This window comes from Stenella coeruleoalba (assembly GCF_951394435.1).
Source record: "Stenella coeruleoalba genome assembly, chromosome: 17".
Lineage (NCBI taxonomy): Eukaryota > Metazoa > Chordata > Mammalia > Artiodactyla > Delphinidae > Stenella > Stenella coeruleoalba.
The window spans coordinates 48,168,708-48,194,948 of record NC_137163.1 but is presented as its reverse complement, the minus strand read 5'-3'; the positions used below and the strand labels follow the sequence as shown (position 1 = coordinate 48,194,948).

Here is a 26,241-nt window from a genome sequence, read left to right as displayed (position 1 = left end):
CACAACTACTGAAACCCCAGCTCCTAGAGCCCATGCTCTGCAACGAGAGAAGCCACAGCAATGAGGAGCCCGCACACCACAATGTAGAGTAGCCCCCACTCGCCCCAACTAGAGAAAGCCCATGTGCAGCAACAAAGACCCAACACAGCCAAAAATAAATAAATTTATTTAAAAAAGAAAAGATTCTCTGTGGATAAAACAACATGTAAATAATTGGTTACAAAGCCACATTATTTGAAGGTGCCAGACTGCACATTAACAGTCTGACACAAAGGGACAGCACAGGAAAACTATTCAAAGACAAAGATTTTTAAATCTTTGCAGTTTGAAACCTTTTAGAGCAAGTATAATGAGCTCGACACACATTTCAACACTCAACATGTTAATCGCATGTTCAAAGCATGTCTCAAAGTCATTGGAAATAGTTGCTGTCTCTGTCTCTGATATGTAAAACAGATCTGTGATGTGTAAAACTCAGGAGGTATTGATATCCACTTTTTGGCATCTGAACAGGGAACAAAGTTGTTTCGCAGTGATAATAAAGAATGAAGTAAATGCAACAGTCAAATAAAAGACAAAGTACTGAGGGAATGTATTAAGAAAACGAATCCAACTAAATTCTGGTGACCTGGGGCCTACGGTTGTACACACTGCATGGAAATACCCCAGCCTAAATACTGGCATAGGAGGAAGGGTACTGCTAAGCCCATCACAGTATAATCCTTTTAAATGTCCCTTTCAAGGTTGTCTCCACTCAACACTGAGTATAGGAAATCTTCCCATCAGGCAGAAACACTGGCTGCACAATGATTGACCAAGAAATTAACACACTAATGAATAAATGATGCTAATTTATTTCTATCTCTGACAACGGGAAACAGCACACACTCTGTGTCAATGATATGTCCTCTTTCCCACTTTTCTAAATGGTCAATTACGTTTTTCCCTTCATTGCTTTATATCATGTGTGGCAGGCATGATGGGAAATGGCTACCAATGGTTCTGTTATTGATTTCTACCTTCCTTTCACTGTGGCTAAAGAAGATACTTTGTATGATTTCAGTTTCTTAAAAATGTATTGGTACTTGTATTGTGGCGTAACATATGGTCTTTCCTGGAGAATGTTCCATGTGTACTTGAGAAAAATGTGTATTCTGCTGTTGTTGAGTGGAGTGATCTATATATGGCTGTTAGGTTTAGTTGGTTAAATGTGTTATTCAGTCCCCCTACCTCTCTACTGATCTTCTGTCTAGATGTGTTATCCATTATTGAAAGCAAGGTATTGATCTCCAACTGTTATTTTAGAACTATCTATTTCTTCCTTCAATTCTGTCAATGTCTGCTTCACATATTTGGGGGATGTTTGGTACATATATGTTTATAGTTGTTATATCTTCTTGATAGATTGAACTTGTTATCAACATATAGTGGCCTCCTTTTCCTCTTGTGATAGTTCTTGATTTAAAGTTTATTTTGTGTGATATTAATGTAGCCATCCCAGATCTATCTTCCTTCCTTCCTTCCTTCCTTTTTCTCTCTCTCTCTTTCTTTCTTTTTGTTACTATTTGCATGGGATATTTTATTCTGTGCTTTAACTTTCAACTAACTTGTGTCTCTTGAAATCAAGTGAGTTTTTTGCGGGCAGCATATACTTGGATTATGGATGTTTTTAAAGTCCATTCTGCCAATATTTATCTTTTTTTTTTTTTTTTTTTTTTTTTTTTTTTGTGGTACGCGGGCCTCTCACTGTTGTGGCCTCTCCCGTTGCGGAGCACAGGCTCCGGAATCGCAGGCTCAGCGGCCATGGCTCACGGGCCCAGCCGCTCCGCGGCATGTGGGATCCTCCACGAACCCGTGTCCCCTGCATCGGCAGGCGGACTCTCAACCACTGTGCCACCAGGGAAGCCCGCCAATTTTTATCTTTTTATTGGAGAGCTTAATCCACTTACTTTTTCAAAAATTACTGATGAGGAAGAACTTAATTCTGTCTGTTTCCTGGTTGTTTTCTGTATGTCTTATGCATTTTTTGCCCCTCATTTACTCCATTACTGACTTCTTCTGTGCTTAGCCGATTTTCTTGTAGTGAACTCCTGATTCCTTTTTCATTTCTTTTTGCATATAGTCTATTGATATTTTCTTTGTGGTTATCCAGAAGATTACATTTACCCTTCTAAAGTTCAACCAGTATCATTTGAATTGAAACCAACTTCAATAGCACACAGAAACTCTGTTCCTCTACAGTTCCATTCCTCCTCCTTACATTATTGTTGTCACAAAATTACACCTTTATACTTTGTGAGCCCAATAACATGGATTTATGATTATTTTATGCATTTGTTTTTTCAATCATGTAAGAAATAAAAAGTAGAGTTACAAGCCAGTAGCACAATACTGGCTTTAGTATCTGCCCATGTATTTATCTTTACTGGAGATTTCTATTTCCTTATACAGCTTCGAGTTGCTGGCTAGTGTCCTTTCATTTCAACCTGAAGGTTCAATTTAGCATTTGTCATAGGGCAGTGTTAGGAAGTTGTAAAACAAACGCCCTCAGCCTTTGTTCATCTGGGAATGTGTTAATTTCTCCCTAAGTTTTGAAACCAGTTTGGCCAAATATAGAATTCTTGGTGGACAGTTTTTTTCTTTCAGCACTTTAAATATGTCTGGCCTCTTGCCTCCATGGTTTCAGATAGGAAATTAGCTATGAATCTTTTTGAGGATCCCTGCTTTGTAACAAATTTGTTTTTTCTTTCTCCTTTGGGAGTAAAGATTCTTTCTCTGTCTTTTGGCATCTGAGAGTTTGATTATACTGTTTCTTGTTGTGGCGTTCCTTGAGTTTCTCTTAGTCCTGAAATCAGGCAAAGATTTACAGCAAGCAAACACATACTGAACCAGGGAAGAGGCAATTTGAAAATGGCAGGAAAGCTTTGTGGCATTTTTACTTGCCTTTGCCCCATCTACACTTAGTGTAGTGATGGTCTTAAAGTGGTGGGGTCTTAATGCAGTGATAGTCTTAAAGTAGCAGCAGACCATTCGTAGTATGGGGCCCTCAATCCTGCTTCAGGAGGGAGCAGAAGAGCCCATACTCTCGGATTATTATGTGTATCTGTTCTAACCTGTCTGGGAGCTACCTGAAGGACTGACACAAGATGCTTATCTCTGTCTTAGCTAACCTGGAACACAGTCTGGAAAAGCAGCGGTCATTGCTCAAAAAAAGTGCAAGGTGAACTGACAAAGCACAGATGGCTGGGGCAGAAGACTGTGCATTGAAATACAATAGACCACATAAGATGCAGGAGCAAAAGTTGGGGGAGATTCTTTGGGAACTTAGAACATACAAAAAGTACACATGTGTCCAGAGAAATTAAGAAAGCCACATGCATACTCAAGATAAGATGCATGCTCTGAAAACACCAGAGGAGTCTCTAAGCTTTTACCATGGGCTGAGCCCTGAACTCAGTGCAGGTCAGCTAAATGTTGAAGGAGTGATCCAGCAATCTGCACAATGGGGAGAGGTGTGTGGTTTTGAGTGTGCATGTGGATGTGCTTGTGTATATTTGTTTTTGTTTGTCTTAGGTGCAGGAATTCAAGGACATCTCTGTCAAAACAGTAGCTAAACATGAACTAAAGGAACAGAGACTTCAGTGCCTACATACGATAAGGAGTACACTCATTGCAAAACTAGTTTGGAAAGGTCCCTAAACAAACAGACTACTACAGCCTTCAACAATCCAAAGCCCAGAAAACCCTGGGAAAGTGGGAGAATCTGATTTCCATAGACACCACATTACAATATTTGAAAGCCAAATGTTCAACCAAAAAAATCACAAGGTATACAAAGACATGGAAAAGTATGGTCCATTTAAGAAAACAAATTAATTGATGAAACCATCCCTAAGGAAGCCCAGACTTTTCTCCATTGCATATTCTTGCCTCTTTTGTCATAGATTCATTGACCATAAGTGCATGGGTTTCTTTCTGGGCTCTCTATTCTGTTCCAGTGATGGATGTTTTTGTGCCGGTACCATACTGTTTTGATTACTGTAGGTTTGTAGCACAGTCTGAAGCCAGGGAGCATGATTCCTCCAGTTGTGTTCTTCTTTCTCAAGACTGTTTTAGCTATTCAGGATCTTTTGTGTTTCCATACAAATTTTAAAATTATTTGTTCTAGGTCTGTGGAAAATGCCCTTGATATGTTGATACAGACTGCATTGAATGCGTAGATTTCCTTGGGTATGATGGTCATTTTAACAATATTAATTCTTCCAATCCGTGACCATGGTATATCTTTCCAGCTGTTTGTGTCATCTTTCATTTCTTTTATGAGAGTCATATAGTTTCCTGGGTACAGGTCTTTTACCTCCTTAGGCAGGTTTATTCTTATGTATTTTATTCTTTTTTATGCGATTGTAAATGGGATTGTTTCCTTAATTTCTCTTTCTGATAGTTCACTGTGAGTGTATAAAAATACAAAATTTATATATAGAAATCTATTGTATCCTGCAAATTTACCAAGTTCATGTTTGAGCTCGAATAGTTTTTTGATGGTGTCTTTCAGATTTTCTATGTATCATGCCATCTGCAAACAGTGACAGTTTTACTTTTTCCTTTTCATTTTGGAGTCCTTTTATTTATTTATTTTTTCTTGTCTGATTGCTGTGGCTAGGACTTCCAAAACTCTGTTCAATAAAAGTGGTGAGAGTGGGCATCCTTGTCTTGTTCCTGATCTTAGGGGAAATGCTTTCAGCTTTTCACCATTGAGTATGTTAGCTGTGGGCTTGTCATATATGGCCTTTATTATGTTGAGGTATGTTCCCTCTGTGCCCACTTTCTGGAGAGTTTTTACCATGAATGGATATTGAATTTTTTCAAAAGCTTTTTCTGCACCTATTGAGATGATTGTATGGTTTTTAGTCTTCAGTTTGCTACTGTGATGATAAGAGACCTAAGACAGCTACAGAGGCTAAGTGACCTTTCCTTCCCTGAATGGGTAGGTATCCTTGTTCTGCCTTCTAATTGAGTTAGTATCTGAGTAAAGAACTGCCAGGTGTCATTTAGTTCACAATACACTGCTGTGGCAATATAGAAATGAATTTGCCTAAGTCATTTGGCTTTTCTCAATTATAGTAAATGAATATACTGAATGAATACTTCAACTTAAGGAAATGTTCTTAAAAATATATTAATGTAGGCAACTTCAGTGGAGAACTGAAATCAAAACAAAACATTCAGGTAAAGGGTTGAAATAAAAGTACACTCAGTTGTATCCAGTTTCCTCTTGTAAATCTCTCTTTTTAATTTGAGTGGACAGTCACTTGAGAATATCTGACTTGGGGCTAAGGAAATCTAAGCCTTCTTGGCCACACTGTATTCTCTTATGTCATTTACTAAAGACACCAGTTGGGTTGCTGAAAAAAGCGTGGGAAAAATCAATCCCTCACAACCAAAGGGTGGCTCTTGAAAATATGTGTGTTGTTGTAGTTATTTTGCTCTTCTGGCCTCAGAAGTTCTAATCTTAACCTTAGCCCCTCATGGAGAGAGACTTTGTAAACCAATTCCCACATGACTCATTATGTGACTGTTGAAAAAGAGAAACCTAGCTCTTTTCCTGTGCTTTCAACCAGTTATCTTCTTCAAAAATCTGTTTGGATTGTTATACCTTAATCTTGCCTGGCAAGGGACTTATGGGAAGGTTCTTATTGTTTGAAAGTTTGGTGCCAGTATCTGCAAAGAAAGAAGAAAGATGTGTTTATGAAACATCCCAATAGTGAAGGTGCGTGAAAGCAACTTTTGAAAAAGTTAATCTGTCAGAGTTTATCCGTATTATTACATTTTATTTTATTCATTGAAAATAAATAATTATCAATGAATCCTTTCTAGATTTTCTAGTTTCCCAAAGTTCCCTGTATTCACATTCTAAGAGGAAAAATGGTATTTTAAGTCACTGCTCTCCACCTTATATTATTTATAATCACTCCTCGTGACTCTTCCTTCCAAGAAACTTGATCCTGAGAAGTGTCCTTTGTTTGTCTTTGTGGAATAAGTGATGAGGATGCATCCTGGAGACCTGTGAGATGTTTAACTTGTGGCATAATGAAACTAGGATGGAGAGTTCTGGAAAGATCTGGAAAGGTGGCTGGTAGAGTGTGGCCAGATGTGGTGGGAGAAGAGAGACGTACAGAGAGAGGGAGAGGAAATTTTCAGAGGGAGAAAATGAAACAAAGAATTAAATAAGTTTTGTTGTGTGGTGTGGGACGCAAGCCTTTCTCTCCCCCTTTCCTTCACAATGTCTTTGTTAAAGACTGTGTTTTTCATTAGTTTTACTAAGATAGGATTTGCTGTTTTGTTTGGATACTGAGAATGGACCCATGGAAACAGTTACATTTGGGTTATCTCTGACTGTCTTTAATGAAGAACATAAATGTTGGCCACACTATCTATGCACATGCTATCACCATGCCTTTTTTGTTCTCTGTTCATATATCTAAGTCCTCTTCTTTCTTTAAGGTCAATCTCAAATCTCATCTGAAATGTACATTTATTGATAGATTCAACCCATAATGAACTGTCCCTTCTTTGTCCTCCTTAGGCTCTGATTATTTACAAAAACTCATTTTTGAACTTAGAAACTGTCCAATATGATATATTAGTTATTTCACCAGCATATGTTATATCCTCAACACAATTATACGCTTTTGTGGGGCTGGGATCATACATTCTGTAATTTTTCTCAGTACTTACACTTACTTTGATAAAAAGCGCATTCATTCATCTAAACATCATTTATTGGGTGTTAATTAAATATCTCAACTCAGTAAATATTGTTTGAATGAATGCATGCATGAATGAGGGAGTGTGCAATAGGTAGCCTAATGTACCGCCCAATGTGAGAAAACCAAAAACATAAACACAAAGGCAAGCCAAAAAGTGGACCAGGACTTTCTGTAAAATATCCTGCTTTTTGTTGGATGATGCCATGAAAATCAAGATGCTCCTGAAAGGTCTTAATAGCTGACCAAGAATAGTAAACAATTGAAATTCTCTCAGGCTTCTTCAACCCTATCACTGGACACATTTATACCTCTCAGGAGTGGTATTAAAAGAAGAGATTAATAAAGCTTTTATAGATGAGTTGATAAATCTCTAAAGATTTAAGTCTTCATTGCCTGCTAGGTTTTCTCTATTTTGGGTTTCCAAAAGATTTCAATAAACCACAGGATAATTAAAAATTAGACATTATCTTTCTTACCTTGATGTTTTTTGATGGTAAACACCTTTTTATTGTCTCCATAGTGCTGCCTAGTTTCCACCAGTACAGTACTTAAGTGAATTTTGCTCTGGATGTTGAATATTACTTAAATAACTAAAGTAACTTCCTCAGAATTATTATTCTATTCTGGTTAGGATACTATCTGCTCTGGTTTGTTAAAATTTCCCTTTAGAGTGGTTTTAATTTTGTTTCTGATAGGGTCCTAGGATTTATTGCCACACCCATCCTGCATCTGTTTTTCTTTGAATTACTCTCCTTGCAGTTTCTGATTCATACAGGGCCTTACAGGTTAGTGACAACCTGGCCATCACAACGCTGGGAAGGAGAGGCCTACTTTTCAGAGGTGTTGATGTTTTCTGTACCTGAAGGTTTTCAAGAGATATCAATCTTCCTCACCACCGCCCTTGGCCCTCTTAATGGACTAAGCAGTTCCTCATGAAATTTCTGTAGGATATCTGTACCAACTTCTCAATATTGTTCCATCCTGAGTCTATAAATTCCTGGCCTCAAGGTAATGTTAGATTTCTAGCTCCAGCCCCTATTTACATAAGGCCTATACTAAGGAACGGAACCCACAGACATCAGTCCGCTCTTCTTTCTCTGGATTTAATTTCTCTGTTACTTTCTGAAACATGCAGGTGTTCCTTTCTTTCTTTTAATCTCAGCTATGTCCTTTTAACTTTTTCAAAATTGACCCAGAATTTACGTGTGTCTCCAGTAAGAGTACATTAAATTGAGCTTAGTCTGCTATTCTACTGGCATATTTGAGATCCAGATAATTTGCTACTTCACTGGATTCAATGACCTGTATATTTCAGGCATCTAAAACTCACCATGTTCCACATTTCCCTCCTTATAGTTAGTAATTTTCTTGGGAATCTGGATGACATAAAATGGAATAAAGTTAGTGAGTGGCCCAGGAATGCCTGAAAGTTTGTTTGTCAGAGTGGCCAGGGAAAGTTAAGCAAGGAAGAAAAGCAAATGAAAAACAGAATCCCATTATTATGGCTGAGTTTACTCCCAGGATTCCATGCAGAGCTCTCTGTAGAGCTGGGTTGGGTTATAACTTATGCCAGAGCTCTACGTGGGGCTGACACCATCTCATGCCAAGCTCTCAGTTCTGGGCTCACGTCATCTCTGGTCCACTCTGTGGAGTGGAAACTTTGGAGGAATGGCCAATGTGTTCCGCGGCGTAGGAAGAGGGAAATTATGAATGTGACTTTCTAAATTGTGGAGGAACTAACCACTGTAAATGTGCCTTGAACTATGTTGTTTAATTTGACCAGTCAGATCAATGACTTTCCCCTTGAATGAAATGCTGCTACGTATATGAGCAGAAAAACAAAACTGGTATAAGGAATAGATAGCTAGTGGGAAGCTTCCGCATAGCACAGGGAGATGCGCTCGGTGCTTTGTGACCACCTAGAGGGGTGGGATAGGGAGGGTGGGAGGGAGGGAGATGCAAGAGGGAGGAGATATGGGGACATATGTATAACTGATTTACTTTGTTATAAAGCAGAAACTAACACACCATTGTAAAGCAGTTATACTCCGATAAAGATGTTACAAAAAAAACTGGTATAAGGAGATGGAGAGACTGGGAGTCTTATTTTCCCACCAATTAACTTTGCCTCTGACCATGACCTTCCCTTTGAGTCTCCTAGACCTTGGGGATGATCGCAGCCCCTTGGGTTGGGTGACGGCAACCCCATCTTCACTAGAACCTCTATAGTTAACTTTGATTTTTCCCACTCCGTCTATCCATCCCGTGTATGCAGTCAGACATTTGATCATGGACTTTTCCTGACAAAATATGCTTAAATATAACCATTTCTTTTCACTCCCACTGCTACTGCTCTTGTCACTGCCTTAACTAGGGCTTTATCTTTAAGTTCTTTATATAAATATATAAATATCTCTATATAAATACAATATACAAATAAATAAAATATAATATTAATTCTGATGATTTTAAAGTCTTTTCTTGATAAAGACTTTTCCTGATAAAGACACACAATATCTTATATAAATATTTTTGTATTATCTGTTCTTTTCTTAGAATTTTAGCCATATGATTCTATCTCTTGGTTTGTCTAGAACTTTTTGATTGAATGCTGGCTATTTTATTTGGCTTTTTTTGTTTTTCTCAGTGCAAACGTTGTTTTGCTTCAAAATATTTTATTCTACCTGGAAGTAGCAAATCTTCAAATTACAATTTTTTAAATGCTTTCAAATATCAATACTATAGGTGTCACAAAATCTAGAAAAATGACATTTAAAAATGAACTACTGCCAGATGTGTCTCTATAAACCTTTTCCCCCACTCTTTTAGCTATATATTCTTTAACTGCCTCCTCATACGACAGTTTATGTATTTTCGAAATAAAATTTTAAGAAATAAACTTTGTAGTTTTTAGACATAGATTTCTTGTAGCATGGTTGATTAGAATTTCCTTCTAGTTATTAATAGTTTAGAAAAGTTTATTTCAGCTTCACAATTTATTATTGATAATGTCACATTAATTTTCATTGTTAACTTTGAGAAAACCTCTATGGATTACTTCCTCATAAGTATTTACTATTATAAATGCATTACTGATTTCAGTACTGCTATAGGTTTGTGCATTACAGGGATTCTGATAAAATACTCATTCATACCATTCCATTACACACATTGTTGATGGAGTATATTCATTCATTCATTCATTCATTCATTTATTTATTTTTGGCTGTGTTGGGTCTTCGTTGCTCTGCGCAGGCTTTCTCTACTTGCAGGGACTGGGGGCTACTCTTCGTTGCGGTGCACAGGCTTCTCATTGCGGTGGCTTCTCTTGTTGCAGAGCACGGGCGCTAGGCACGGAGGCTTTAGTAGTTGTGGCTCGCAGGCTCAATAGTCGTGGCTCACGGGCTCTAGAGTGCAGGTTCCGTAGTTGTGGCACACCGGCTTAGTTGCTCCGTGACATGTGGGATCTTCCCGGACCAGGATTCGAACCCTTGTCCCCTGCATTGGCAGGTGGCTTCTTAACCACTGCGCCATCAGGGAAGCCCCTGGAGTATATTCTTGACAGAAGAAAATTTCCGTTTTGACTAAGCATTGATGAGAACTGAATCTTTGACTTATCTTTCACATGCCTGATGATTGAAATAATTTTCCACAGATTAGCTTCTGGTTTTGTACTTTTCAGTTCTTTTTTTCTTCTTCAAACGCACATGCTTTGCGAGCTGTGAAGTGCAAGACATGGCTATATTGTAAGGTGGTTTTTGTCCTTATGCTTCTGTGTCTTGTGCTAGGTTAAGTCAGTAGAGTAGTCAGTATGAGTACTGGAAGTTATTCCTGTAATGCGATAGTATATAGTCAATTACATATGGCGGTGTCTGAAAATCACATAATAGCCTCACTTAAAACATCTCCTTAGGGCTTCCCTGGTGGCGCAGTGGTTGAGAGTCCACCTGCCGACACAGGGGACACAGGTTCGTGTCCCGGTCCGGGAAGATCCCACATGCCGCGGAGCGGCTAGGCCCGTGAGCCATGGCCGCTGAGCCTGTGCGTCCAGAGCCTGTGCTCCACAACGGGAGAGGCCACAACAGTGAGAGGCCCGCGTACCACAGAAAAAAGAAAATCTCCTTAGCCAGATTTCAAAAAAGCCTGTGGCCATTCCAATATGATCCAACATAGCGGAATATGATAGAAGGAAAATTGGCAAAGAAAGAGACGCTGGTCTTACCTGATGGAAGTTAAAATATCTCACTTTTGACAATTTTGCAAAAACTTATAATTCCATGAACTTATTTCTAGGGTTCTTCATAGGACCTAAAAAGGAACCCATAGAGTTGTGGAACAACAATAGAAGCTGCTGTGATGAGAAGCCCAGGCACCGCAACAAAGAGTAGCCCCCGCTCGCCACAACTAGAGAAAGTCTGCACGCAGCATTGAAGACCCAACGCAGCCAAAATAAAAATAAACAAATAAAGATAAATTTAATTTTAAAAAAGTAATACTCAGGTTTGAGGCATGAGAAGTATGATGAGGAGAAATTAGCTAATCCTTTCAGAACTTTTAAAATATCAAACTCAGTCTCTAAGATTTTAGCATTATATACAACATTGGTTACTTATTAGTGGTTTGGGAAGGCCAATTTAAAATTTTCTGATCTTACTGTATTGAAATTCACGGCCCTAATGTTTTCCACATTGACTATATGAATGATGAAGTAAAGTCAATCATGTATTTCCTTTCCAACTGGACAGAAAACAAAATTTTAAAAAGTGTTTGGACTACTGACTTTTGATTTCTTCTAAGGCAAGTGTATAGGTAATTTTTATTCCCTGGTTAGGAGAAAAATGGTGGAAGAGGGCAGGGTTAAGAATTAAGATTTCAAGAGCGTGAGAGGTAGATGGCCAACCAGAGTTCCTAAGGTTCGGTGCCTGGAACTGTTGCCGCCGCTTAAGCCTGCCAAAGCAGTGGTATGGGTGCTGCCCTCGTATTTGCTACCTCTAGAAACATTCTTGCCAGTAGTGGCAGCAGCGGGACTCAATTACCCCCTTTTCTCACTCTCTCCAGAAGCTCCAGATGGCGTCTTCTGTGGGCAACGTGGCCGACAGCACAGAACCAACGAAACGTATGCTTTCCTTCCAAGGGTTAGCTGAGTTGGTACATCGAGAGTATCAGGCAGGAGATTTTGAGGCAGCTGAGAGACACTGCATGCAGCTGTGGAGACAAGAGCCAGACAATACTGGAGTACTTTTATTACTTTCATCTCTACACTTCCAGTGTCGAAGGCTGGACAGATCTGCCCACTTTAGTACTCTGGCAATTAAACAGAACCCTCTTCTGGCAGAAGCCTATTCGAATTTGGGGAATGTGTACAAGGAAAGAGGGCAGTTGCAGGAGGCAATTGAGCATTACCGGCAGGCATTGCATCTCAAACCAGATTTCATCGATGGTTATATTAACCTGGCAGCCGCTTTGGTAGCAGCAGGCGACATGGAAGGGGCAGTACAAGCTTACGTCTCTGCTCTTCAGTGCAATCCTGATTTGTACTGTGTTCGCAGTGACCTGGGGAACCTGCTCAAAGCCCTGGGTCGCTTGGAAGGAGCCAAGGCATGTTATTTGAAAGCAATGGAGACGCAACCGAACTTTGCAGTAGCTTGGAGTAATCTTGGCTGTGTTTTCAATGCACAAGGGGAGATTTGGCTTGCAATTCATCACTTTGAAAAGGCTGTCACCCTTGACCCCAATTTTCTGGATGCTTATATCAATTTAGGAAATGTCTTGAAAGAGGCACGGATTTTTGACAGAGCTGTGGCAGCTTACCTTTGTGCCCTAAGCTTGAGCCCAAATCATGCAGTGGTACATGCCAACCTGGCTTGTGTATACTATGAGCAAGGCCTGATGGATCTGGCAGTAGACACCTACAGGCGAGCTATTGAATTGCAACCACATTTCCCTGATGCTTACTGCAACCTAGCCAACGCTCTGGAAGAGAAGGGCAGTGTTGCCGAAGCAGAAGAGTGTTATAATACAGCTCTGCGGCTGTGTCCCACCCATGCAGACTCTCTGAATAACCTAGCCAATATCAAAGGAGACCAGGGAAACTTTGAAGAGGCAGTTCGCTTGTATTGTAAAGCATTAGAAGTCTTCCCAGAGTTTGCTGTTGCCCATTCAAATTTAGCAAGTGTATTGCAGCAGCAGGGAAAACTGCAGGAAGCTCTGATGCATTATAAGGAGGCTGTTCGAATCAGTCCTACCTTTGCTGATGCCTACTGTAACATGGGAGACACTCTAAAGGAGATGCAGGATGTTCAGGGAGCCTTGCAGTGTTATACTCGTGCCATTCAGATTAACCCTGCACTTGCGGATGCCCACAGCAATCTGGCTTCCATTCACAAGTATTCAGGGAATATTCCAGAAGCAATTGCTTCTTATCGCACTGCTCTGAAGCTTGAACCTGATTTTCCTGACGCTTATTGTGATTTGGCTCATTGCCTGCAGATTGTCTGTGATTGGACAGACTATGATGAGCGAATGAAGAAGTTGGTCAGCATTGTGGCTGACCAGCTGGAGAAGAATAGGTTGCCTTCTGTGCAGCCTCATCATAGTATGCTCTATCCTCTTTCTCATGTCTTCAGGAAGGCTATTGCTGAGAGCCATGGGAACCTCTGCTTGGATGAGATCAGTGTCCTTCATAAACCACCGTACGAACATCCAAAAGACTTGAAGCTCAGTGATGGTCGACTGCGTGTAGGATACGTGAGTTCTGACTTTGGGAATCATCCTACTTCTCATCTTATGCAGTCTATTCCAGGCATGCACAATCCTGATAAATTTGAGGTATTCTGTTATGCCCTGAGCCCAGATGATGGCACAAACTTCCGAGCAAAGGTGATGGCAGAAGCCCATCATTTCATTGATCTTTCTCAGATTCCATGCAATGGGAAAGCAGCTGATCGCATCCATCAAGATGGTATACACATCCTTGTAAATATGAATGGTTATACCAGGGGTGCTCGAAATGAACTCTTTGCTCTCAGGCCAGCTCCTATTCAGGCAATGTGGCTGGGCTACCCTGGGACCAGTGGCATGCTTTTCATGGATTATATCATCACTGATCAGGAAACTTCACCTGCTGAAGTTGCTGAGCAGTATTCTGAGAAACTGGCTTATATGCCCCATACTTTCTTTATTGGTGATCATGCTAATATGTTCCCTCACCTGAAGAAGAAGGCAGTCATCGATTTTAAGTCCAATGGGCACATTTATGACAATCGGATTGTGCTGAATGGCATCGACCTCAAAGCATTTCTTGATAGTCTCCCAGATGTGCAGATTGTCAAGATGAAATGTCCTGATGGAGGAGACAACGCAGACAGCAGTAATACGGCTCTTAATATGCCTGTCATTCCTATGAATACTATTGCAGAGGCAGTTATTGAAATGATTAACAGAGGACAAATTCAGATAACAATTAATGGATTCAGTCTTAGCAATGGACTGGCAACTACCCAGATCAACATTAAGGCTGCCGCTGGAGAGGAGGTTCCCCGTACCATTATTGTAACCACACGTTCTCAGTACGGGTTACCGGAAGATGCCATTGTGTACTGTAACTTCAATCAGTTATATAAAATTGACCCATCTACTTTGCAGATGTGGGCAAATATTCTGAAGCGTGTTCCCAATAGTGTACTGTGGCTGTTGCGTTTTCCAGCAGTAGGAGAACCTAATATTCAACAGTATGCACAAAATATGGGCCTTCCCCAGAACCGTATCATTTTTTCACCTGTTGCTCCTAAAGAGGAACATGTTCGGAGAGGCCAGCTGGCTGATGTCTGCTTGGACACTCCACTCTGTAATGGACACACCACAGGGATGGATGTCCTTTGGTCAGGGACACCCGTGGTGACTATGCCAGGAGAGACTCTTGCTTCCCGAGTTGCAGCTTCCCAGCTCACTTGTTTAGGCTGTCTTGAGCTTATTGCTCAAAATAGACAAGAATATGAAGACATAGCTGTGAAACTGGGAACTGATCTAGAATACCTGAAGAAAATTCGTGGCAAAGTCTGGAAGCAAAGAACATCTAGCCCTCTGTTCAACACCAAACAATACACAATGGACCTAGAGCGGCTCTATCTACAGATGTGGGAGCATTACGCAGCTGGCAACAAACCTGATCACATGATTAAGCCTGTTGAAGTCACTGAGTCGGCCTAAATAATGACAGTGTGCACAGGAGAATTACCCTGTACCTGAGCCTCAACCTTCTGGGGGAAAGGGAACTACTTTTTCCTTATCTGTACAATACCGTGCTGCAGATGGGTGACAGACAATGATAAGAAATAGCACAGCCAGACTTGCTTCCTGCATGATCATGATCACGATAGGGAGAGACACAAGAGATGGGAAACTGCTGTTCCACAAGGAGTCTCCATAGAATTTTGCAGCAGCCAGGTGTCTGGAAGGTCTGGAAGGTAAGTCTGGAAGGTCTGATCTCCCTTGGTCTTCCATGGGATGGATGGTTAGTGTGGAAGGGAGATAGAGGTTGCCCAGCCGTTTTGTGATTATCATGGATTGATTGAGTCTTCTGAATTAATATTTTTCTTTATATTTTGGGTATTGGAGCTTTTAAAAATGTTTGGTTTCAGGTATTTTTATTCATGTGAAGTGTGTATGATTCTCTTGAGATAAGCTTTTAAGCTAAAATATTCCTTGTTTTAGTTTCTGAACTCTACAGATAAATGGGGACTTTGCTGGTGTAGTCTTTTTATAGGTTTTGTAAACCACTTGAGCCTATATCAGTCATTTTAGTGTCTGACATAATGTTCGGAACTATCAGTGCTTTGTTGGTTTATAGATGATGGCTTAAATTCTTTTCCTGGTCCGTTTCCTTCTTCCCTTCCCCCCACTTTAAAAATTCTCCTGTAACTTGGCTAACAAAAAACCAAGTCTGATTCAAAACCTCCCAGAGTGTTTCTCTTAACCGCATCATCTGGTGCCAAATGAAGATTCTTAGGAGTGATTATTAATTCTGAAGGGCACAGTTGTGGTACTGTCACTGATGATAATAATAATGGATTTTTGGCCTAGAGTTTTGACCTATTTCACCAGTGTTTTACCGTTGACTGCCCCTCTATGCTGCTTCCAAAAGTCATAGTGTGTGTTAAGATTTTTACTTTCATTTCTAATGTTTGTTTGTTTGTTTTAGTGAGTCCTGTTCTACCTTTTTCTTTCAGCAGAAATGAAATCCCAGGTAAGTATAAGTATTCAAATATTTGATCAGTAAGTCACAGTTATCTCCAGTACATTAAATAACTTTCATCAAAAAACATGTTATAGGTAAAAAGCTCTGAAGGACCAGCTATGTATATGATAATTATGTTTCAGACCTTCTAGGGTATTATATATAATAACTTGTCTTCTGGACGTGGTCTTGAAGTCTTTATGGATTCAGTCTCAGTAGTAGCGAACTGCACTGCTACTTGGTTTGGAGTACAAATTAGACTTTAGCCCTCCTGGAGGTTGAGTTTTTGGTATTGAAAACCATAGGAATGAAATTATTGTATTTCAACAAAGGATCGAGGGCTTGAGGCTTAAACAAGGCAACATACGTGTGGGAAGCAGTCAGCCTTGAGGGCAGGTAAGGACATGCCAGGCATGCGGCCGCTGCTCGAAGGGACTGTCCCTACTTGTTCCCCTCCTTGTTCCATTCCATGGGAGATAAATCACCAGAGCCCAGAGATCAGAAAGAATGTAAAATGAGACAAGCAAAGCTGTCTCCCCCCTGCACATGCAGGTTATTTTTGATGCTTCTGGGTTTATGGGTTTCCTCCCAGGGAAGTTAACCTTGAGCCGAGACAGTCTGTAGATAATGTAAACCACCATCTGGCAACCTTCCGATTTCTAGTCTATATAATCTGCAACTGTAGCATAATAAAATTTGCCTTGCAACCATCAGTTGTCTTGGTCCTTCTGACCCCATCCGTCGGTGCTACTTCAGTTCCTTACCCCTTCCCTTCTGACCCTGGGCGGTGAGATCCTCTTTCTCCGGCTGGTCCGCGGCAAGTGGCACTCGAACAGGGACCTGAAGCGTGAAGGCAATTAAAAGAAAAAGAAAGTGCAGGTAAGAGAACCCTTATGCAAAATATGTGTGGCCACCAGTAAAAGTGAAACGAATAGAGGCATAAGGCAATAGTCAGAAGTAAAATAAGATGGGGCAAAAGGGCTCAAAGATGTATGAATTATTTGCTCAGGTTTTACTTTTGATGCTTAGAGCTCGGGGTAATAAAGTTTCTGAACTTTATTGTTGACTGAATTTTTACAGCATATCCATGGTGTATCTCCCTGGTTTCCTGATGGCGGCTCTGTTGACATAGAAATCTGGCAGAAAGTTGGAGAAGATTTAAAGAATTATTACGAGTCTCGAGGGCCTACTCATACTCCTGTTGTTACATATAGTTTGTGGAATCTGATAAAAATATGTTTAGATTCTTCTCATGATAGTGTTGATTTGAATGTAAAGTCAGAAAAACATAAGCCTCTGACAGAAGGAAAGACTGTATTATCAACTACTGTGTCGCCACTTCCTAAACCGAAAGAGCTAATTAATTTAAATATTTTAGATGAAGAGGAACATTTTGACTTAACAGATGAGGCTTGTAAACATAAAAGAGAGAAATATCCTGAGGATGATTTTCTAATGGCTGTGATAGGTAAGTCAGTGAAAAAGCTGCAGGTTAATAAGGACTGTCTTCCTCAAAAATCTACGTCTGTAAAAATGCTCAGTCCCTTGCAGCGCGCTGTACAAGGAGCAATAAAACGAGGAGAAGATCCTATTTTCTGTTGTCCCGTCATAGAAAAACCTGATCCTAATAATCCTCAACAAGCTACTAGGGGGCATCAGGCTCTCCCTTTGAAAGTTTTGAAAGATTGAAAATCTGCCTGTGCTCAATACGGGCCCACTGCTCCTTTTACTACTGCTGTGGTTGACAGGAGAAGCTCTTCCCCCCGCTGATTGGAAGTCTATTGCACGAGCTTGTTTAAATGGTGGAGATTATTTAATATGGAAGTTTGATTTTTATGAACGGGCTGCTGAACAAGCAGAAAAGAATGCTGCCCATAATATTCCAGTTGATTATCATATGCTGATTGGGGAAGGACAATATCTTTCTTTACAAGATCAATTAACTTATCCCTTTGTTGCTTATCCTCAAATAAATCATTTGGCATTACAAGCCTGGAGGAAATGTCCTTCTACACACAAAACTGAAGATCTTTCAAAACTTAGACGGGGACCTGATGAACCATATGCTGATTTTGTAGATAGGTTGTCACAGGCGGTGGGGAGACTCATTGTGGACGGACTCACTGGTACAATTGTAGTTAAGCAACTTGCTTTTGAAAATGCTAATAATGAGTGTCAGGCTGCGATTCGACCTTGGAGAAAACGGGGAACATTGGAGGATTATATTCACCTTTGTGCAGACATTGGGCCTACTTATATACAGGGTGCTGCTGTGGCTGCAGCATTAACTAAAGTGGGGTTTAAAAACAATCAAAAGAAAACAAAGACTTGTTTTAAATGCGGAAAGGCAGGTCCTTTTGCTAGAGAATGTAGGTCTTTTAATTCTAACCCTAGTCCTTCCTTCCCTACTCAGAAACCTCCAGATGGTCAGAAAATCCCTGGTTTATGCCCTAAATGCAATAGGGGAAAACATTGGGCACAAGATTGTTGCTCAGTGGCCCACAAGGATGGGCCACCACTGTCGGGAAACTCCTCCCGGGGCCTTCCCCGGCCCCAACAAATAATAAGGGCAATGTCTGTGTATCCTCCTCAAATTATCAATCAGACATTAACCAAAAACAAAAACATACAATATCCTCGCTCTCCAGAGCAACACCAGGAAGCGCAGGACTGGAGCTCAGTACCTCCGCCCGATATGTATTAACTCCTGAAATGGGTCCTCAGGCCCTCTCTACGGGCATCTGTGGACCTTTACCCAAGCGTTTGATGGGACTATTATTGGGAAGAAGTAGTGTCACCATGAAAGGTTTAACTGTTATGCCAGGAGTCACAGATTCTGACTACGAAGGAGAAATAAAAGTCATGGCACAAACTATTAAAAATATAATAACTATTTCTCCTGGTGATAAAATTGGACAATTGCTACTTTTGCCCTTTGTACCTCATGGACAAAGTTTACAACATCAAAAGAGAGAAACAAAGGCTTTTGGATCGTCTAATGCTGCCTACTGGATTCAGAAGATAGGGAAAGAACGTCCAGAAATGAAATGAACCATTAATGGAAAGGTTTTTTCAGGTTTGTTAGACACTGGAGCTGATGTCTCTGTTATGACGCAGATACACTGGCCTAAACGTTGGCCCATTAGTCCTACTATTACAGAACTTCACGGAATAGGACAAAGTTCTTCTCCTATGCAAAGTAGTCAGTTTTTTTTTATGGCAAGATAGTGAGGGCCATTCAGGATATTTCCAGCCTTATGTCTTGCCTGGGCTGCCTTTAAACCTCTGGGGCCGAGATATATTAAAAGAAATGGGAGTATTACTTTATAGTCCAAACTCTCAAGTCTCTAATATGATGTTGGATCAAGGATTTCTTCCCACAAAAGGGCTGGGAACAAATCAACAAGGAACTGTCTATCCTATTGATGTGAAAATAAAAAATGATAGACAAGGTTTGGGTTTTTCTTAGGGGCCTTGGATTCTCCACTCACTGCTGATCCAATTACTTGGCTGACTGATGACCCTGTATGGGTGGACCAATGGCCCCTCACAAAGGAGAAATGAGAAGCTGCAGAGCAATTAGTGCTGGAACAATTAGGGCATTTAGAAATTTCCAGTAGTCCTTGGAATACTCCTATTTTTATTATCAAGAAAAAATCTGGAAAATACAGGTTATTACAGGATCTAAGAGCTGTTAATAAAACTATGCTAATAATGGGAGCTCTTCAACCAGGCCTACCCTCTCCAACAGCCATACCACACAATTATCATCTTTTAGTTGTAGATTTAAAAGATTGTTTTTTCACTATTCCTTTGTTTCCTGAAGATAGAAAACATTTTGCTTTTAGCTTGCCTGCCTTAATTTTTAAGGAACCCATGAGGAGATTTCAATGGAAAGTATTGCCTCAGGGCATGGCAAATAGTCCTACATTATGCCAAAAATATGTGGCTCAGGCCTTGACTCCTGTGAGAAAAAGGTTTCCATCGTTATATCGCATACATTATATGGATGATATACTTTTAGCCACTGATAATATTTCTTTATTAGAGACTGCTTTTCAATTTTTACAACAGTCCTTACAATCATTTGGCTTGGTCATTGCCTCAAAAAAACTTCAAAGACAATCTCCATTTTTGTATTTGGGAAAATATATTGATTACACTACTATTAGGCCTCAAAAACTGCAAATTCGAGTTGATAATTTAAAAACATTAAATGCTTTTCAAAAATTACTTGGAGATATTAATTGGCTAAGGCCTTCCTTAAAACTTACTACTGCTCAATTACAGCCTTTGTTTGATATTCTTAAAGGTGACTCAGATCCTTCTGCTTCACGCTCTATGACTCCAGAAGGATTTCAAGCTTTACAAATAGTCAATAGATCTATCAGTTCTACACAATTAACTAGAATTCATACTCACCTTCCAATTTTCTTAATAATTTGTCCAACTCCTCATGTGCCTACTGCCGTCTTATGGCAAACTGTTGGAATTATTGAATAGATTCATATGAAATCTACACCCTCTAAAGTTATTAACCCTTATTATGAACTTATTAGTAATTTAATAATGCAAGGTAGAACTAGATGCTTACAACCTATAAGTATAGAACCTTCTCAAATTATTATCCCTGATTCAGTTAGTCCACAAAATTGGCTTTTTCAACATAGTAATGAATGGGGTCTTGCTCTTGCAGGATTTTCAGGTACCTTGGAATGCCATTACCCTGCTGATAAATTGATCCAATTCGGCAAACTTAACTCATATCTTTCCTTCTATAATTAGGCAACAGCCTGTACCTTTGGTTTTTACGGACGGTTCTTCTTCAGGAGTGGCTACTGTAATCATTGACGACGGAACAAACCTCGTTAAAGAAAATTCCTTGACTTCAGCTCAACGTGTTGAACTGTGTGCTGTTATTATGTCTTCTAAACATTTGCCTTCTATATCTTTTAATTTGTTTTCTGATAGTAAGTATCTTATTAGCTTGTGATTTCTTCTGGAGACTGCGAGCATAGGACATACTAATGACCCTGAATTACCATCCTCTTTTCGTTTGCTTCAACAGCTTATTCGTTCCCATGATGGTCCTGTTGCAGGTCTGTATATCCGTGCTCATTCTAACTTGCCTGGTCCATTGACTAAACTTAATGCGACTGCAGATGTTTTAACTCGATCTAAACGTGATCTTTATCCTGTACATTTTCCTCCCAAGAATAGAGTTGAAGTTACTCCTCCTCCTCAATCTCTTTTCCCTAAAGCAGGACATGTCCCAATTTACCGTACTCCTCCTTTCCGTTCGTCATGCTGTCAAGAATGGTTAATATACTGCATTCATTATCTCCATACTCTTGATACTCATGGTCCATGTCCTGGACACCCTCATATTATGGTAAGTTATGATCAAACTGCTTCACAAGCAGCACAGCAGTTGCACGCTTTACACCGTCAGTCAGCGGCTACATTACACACACAATTTTCCCTTACTGGTGAAGCCGCCCCACAAATTGTTAAGCAGTGCCCACAATGCTTACCTCACCTTCCTGTTCCACATTATGTTGTTAATCGTCGTGGATTATTACCTAGACATTTATGGCAAATGGATGTTACTCATATCCCGTCTTTTGGGAAATTACAGTTTGTTCATGTCACTATTGATACTTATTCTGGTTTCCTCTGTGCTACAGCACAGACCGGAGAAGCTACTAAACATGTTACCACTCATTTATTACACTGTTTTGCTTTCATGAACCTTCCCAAAATTATTAAAACAGATAATGGGCCCGCTGCTTTTGCAACATTTTGTAATTCATTACAAAATTACCCGTATTACAGGCATTCCATATAACCCTCAAGGACAAGGTATTATAGAATGTGCAAATAGATCTTTAAAGCTAACTATTGAAAAAATAAAAAGGGGGGAATTGTATAGAACAATGCCACATAACCTTATAAATGATGCTCTGTTTATTTTAAATGTTCTCACTGTTGACAAATTCGGCTGCTCTGCAGGGGGAAGGTTGGTGGCTGAGCCAGGATTGGCCTCTCAATCTCCGGAGGTCCTCTGGAAAGATCCGTTAACCAGCACTTGGCGTGGTCCTGATCCTGTGTTGATTTGGGGACGTGGTCACGTGTGTATCTTTCCCAGATCAGCGCCTGGACCTTGCTGGCTTCCTGAGCGCTTAGTCAAGCAAATAGATGGCTCGCCACAGCTCACCTAGTTCAGAAGATGAAGAAGCTCTGCACCTCTCCGGAAAATTTGACAGTGTTGATTGAGAAAAAGAAGAAGAAGGGGAGACCACTTGCCAGGACGACTCAAAGGAGTGATGTTCCAACTTGGGGACAAATTAAACAACTGGTTTCATGAGCTCAAGAGTCAGTGAAACAACAGAATAATCCTGTTACACCTGTAACTTTATTTTTGGTTATGTTGGCAACCATTTCATGTGTTCCCTCTGTTAATGCAGCAACTTACTGGGCCTATGTACCTTATCCTCCACTATTACAACCCATATCTTGGTCTGAAGCAGAGTTTCCTGTATTTTACAATGATAAGTGTTTATGGGCCTCTTATTGGGAATATAAAACAAATCAATATGTCTGTAAATTATACTAACTGGTTTAGTACCCATCCTGTCTGTCTTAGCCCATTGAATCTGGAAACGGGGTGTGTAAAGGCTATTAGTTATGAGCATACAGATGTTTATGAGGGAACGGATCAATCAATTAGTTTGTCAGGCTCTCCAGGCATCCTTCGTTTTACAGGAACCAACATTACTCTTACATGCCCGGCTACCAGCCGACGAGAGGATCTTAAGGATACCATCATTTGGTATAAAATGGGCAAGCTATTAATATTAGAGGTCAAGTCTCATACGCCTCACCACTTAGGGATTCCACTATTACTATAGCCAAGGTTACAGGTGAAGATTCAGGAAATTATTTCTGTATGAAGCATTTACCTGGAGGACAAGGGATATTTATAGCTGGACATAAGGTTACTATTCTTAACAGAAAATCAAAAAATCAATTTCCTCCTTTTATGACCGTTAACTTTCCTGGATCCACTTTTGAACGTTGCAATGCATCTTGGAATAATAACCAAATATGGTGTAGTATAGATTATACCAAGGTGTCAATTCTTATCTCTTCTTTTCCCATCATAGATAGGTTTATCACATTTCAAAAGAACTGGGATATATGGAAACTAGCTCTAACTTATTCCAATACACCTGTTATAACTTGTGTTGCTCCTCCATATACACGTTTGTGTGGTTCTATTAACATTGGTAATTCTTCCAAAGGAGGATAATATTAGCTGTGTTAATTGTATTTTTAGCAGTTGTATGTTCCCTTCTGCAGGAACGCAATCTGTGCTTATACTAAAGCAACCCATGTATGTTATGGTGCCTGTACATCTGAGAGAACCTTGGTATGAAGATACTGGAGTACAGGCATGGGTGGAAGTCTCTAAAGCCTTGCAGAGGAGACACTTTCTTGGGTGGCTAATAGTAAGTTTACTTGCGTCGGCTGCTCTGTCTGCTACTGTGGCTACTGCCGGTCTTGCTCTTTCACAGAGTATTAATCATGCTCACTTTGCTAATCAGTTATCTCAACATACCAGTCTTGCTTTATCTTTACAAAGTCACATATATTTACGGATTAAAAACAAGTTAGATGAATTTAAAAACGCAATTTTGGGGATTGGAGATCAGATGGCAGCATTAAAATTGAGGATGCGTTTAGCTTGTCATGCAAAGTATACATGGATGTGTGTTACTCCTTAAAGGTACAGTGACTGTATTTGGGAATGGGAAAAAGTAAAAATGCATCTGCTGAATGTTTGGTCAGATAATAATATTAGTCTTGATCTTAAGAAATTAAATGCTGAAATTCAGGATATACAAAATACACATCTTGATGATGTTTCGCCAGAAGATGTAATTCAAACTTTACTGGATCATTTAAAGTGGTTAAACCCTCAGTCTTGGATTACTGGAAGGTTGTCAGGATTTATTACCCTGGCCATAATTTGCCTATTATTGATAATAATCTTCTCATGTCTGTTTCGTATCCTCATGCAGCAGTACACTACTCTCGGCACTAAACTTCATGGAATTATTTTGCAGCAAAAGTTAAAAAATAAAAAAGGGGGACCTGTGGGAAGCAGTCAGCCTTGAGGGCAGGTAAGGACATGCCAGGCATGCCACCGCTGCTCGAAGGGACTGTCCCTACTTGTTCCCCTCCTTGTTCCATTCCATGGGAGATAAATTATCACCAGGGCCCAGAGATCAGAAAGAATGTAAAATGAGACAAGCAAAGCTGTCTTCCCCCTGCACATGCAGGTTATTTTTGATGCTTCTGGGTTTATGGGTTTCCTCCCAGGGAAGTTAACCTTGAGCCGAGACAGTCTGTAGATAATGTAAACCACCATCTGGCAACCTTCCTTTTTCTAGTCTAGATAATCTGCAACTGTAGTGCAATAAAATTTGCCTTGCAACCATCAATTGTCTTGGTCCTTCTGACCCCATCCGTCGGTGCTACTTCAGTTCCTTACCCCTTCCCTTCTGACCCTGGGCGGTGAAATCCTCTTTCTCCGGCTGGTCCGCGGCACACATGGATATATGTTTTTGTCTTGCTGTACTGCACCTGTGCTGTCTAGTAACAGATATTTTGTCTGCTAGTAGTGTTCTAGATTATGTCTTTCCAAAGCGCTGAGGCAGTGCACCTATTCTGTAGTTGCAGCTGATGCCTGAATGTAGCCTAGCTGACAAATTATTGATTAATAAGAACTTGAATTTCTCAAAGGTTTGTACTGTTAACCAAAATCTGAGCAAGGAGTCTCAAATGTAATTCTTAGCCAGAATTACATGCTAATGAACCATTTAACAGTGTGAATCAAGGAACATCAGTGTAAGGATTTCTTTTATTTTTTACCTGCTTGAAATATCAGTTAAAGTTTGCCAGCTTGGTTGCAGATGAACGGGCGTTTGAAGTTCACCAAACTACTTAATGTGGGATAGGATAATAGACTTCCAGCGCCCTCAAGGCTGTGACCTTGCAGCCATTTTACATAGCACATCCTCCTCCTATAGGAATGAACCTTTCCCTGGCCCGAAAAGTAGCAGCTCTGTTGAAGCTTTGCTTATTGTAACAGGCTTTTGTTTCCAGGTTACATGTCTGTGGAAGACTTAATTCTGAATAGAGATATAGATATTACTGGAAACTAATTGTTTTTTCTATTATACTCTGATTTATCAAAAAAGTAAAACATTTAAACTGTGCTACAGAAATTCAGAAGTTGTCTTGCAATCTTTAAACAATAAATGAATGAGTTGCCCTTAAAAAAAAAAAAGGATTAAGCAGTTAAGCTGTTGGTCCCACATCAGACAAATTTTCCTATACCTTCTGTCAATATTGTTAACAGAGACTGTTATTTTATTAATCCTTATGATCCCGTGATTCTTTCTTTCATGTTTCAGGGCACAGCAGGTGAGAGAGTGGATTTGTTAAGCTGGGTGGGTTTATCCTTCTTTTATGCGTTCATTCAATTTTATGTTCATTTACTTATTGTACACACATGGCAATAGAAGCTGCTAAAGCAATCATTGCTATTCTGCAAAACAACAAGGCACAGAAGCAGATGTCTTATTTCTGAGATTTCTCCCCCCAGGATTATTATGATTAAAGATCCTTTCCCCCCACTCCCTGGAGAGGACAAGGGGCTGCTCGCTGGAGGTTTTTTAATGACTTGGGGAAAGGCTCAAATATCCCCCCATTATGGTAATCCACCCCAGGGGCAAACCACACAAGAATATTATGAATTTATTTTATTTTTCTATCCTTGCAAAGGTAATACTCGGCTCATTAGAATATGAAAACTATACTGTCAAATTTCAGAATTACATGGATGAAGAAAATCACCAAAGTGGCATCATATCACGTGTGTTATAGTTGTATTTACTATATTGACTATATTAACTATGCTGTGTTAACAATATATTGTATAACTATATATTGAAAAGGCAAAATGCTGTAACTTATTTCAGAAAAAATAATTACGTTGGCAAACCCCAAATTGTACACTGTAGACAGGTCCTAGGAAAAGAAGATTTAATTCATAGTGGACAAGAGGTTAGCTTCTGTTTTCAGCCATGTGCTATTTCAAGAATTAAACGTCATGAATAATACAGGATATAAGAGGAATAGTCTAAAGACGGAAAAGCACATTTTGAT

At 39.9% G+C, this 26,241-nt stretch overlaps 1 protein-coding gene and 1 long non-coding RNA gene across 2 annotated transcripts in view; both read left to right on the top strand.

Moving 5' to 3' along the window:
• LOC307175784 (UDP-N-acetylglucosamine--peptide N-acetylglucosaminyltransferase 110 kDa subunit-like) overlaps window positions 1–15,034 on the top strand; it is a 30,572-nt gene extending 15,538 nt beyond the window's left edge. Inside the window, exon 3 of the mRNA XM_079901268.1 lies at window positions 11,829–15,034. Coding sequence (XP_079757394.1) covers window positions 11,829–14,978 — 3,150 coding nt within the window. The 3' untranslated portion in view covers window positions 14,979–15,034. The remainder of the gene's footprint in view (window positions 1–11,828) is intronic.
• A 1,612-nt stretch (window positions 15,035–16,646) lies between these two features.
• LOC307176095 lies at window positions 16,647–21,943 on the top strand. Its single transcript, XR_013824600.1, has 3 exons — window positions 16,647–16,884; window positions 20,791–20,975; window positions 21,074–21,943. It is a non-coding gene; the product is annotated as an uncharacterized lncRNA (long non-coding RNA).
• The last annotated feature ends 4,298 nt before the right edge of the window (window positions 21,944–26,241 follow it).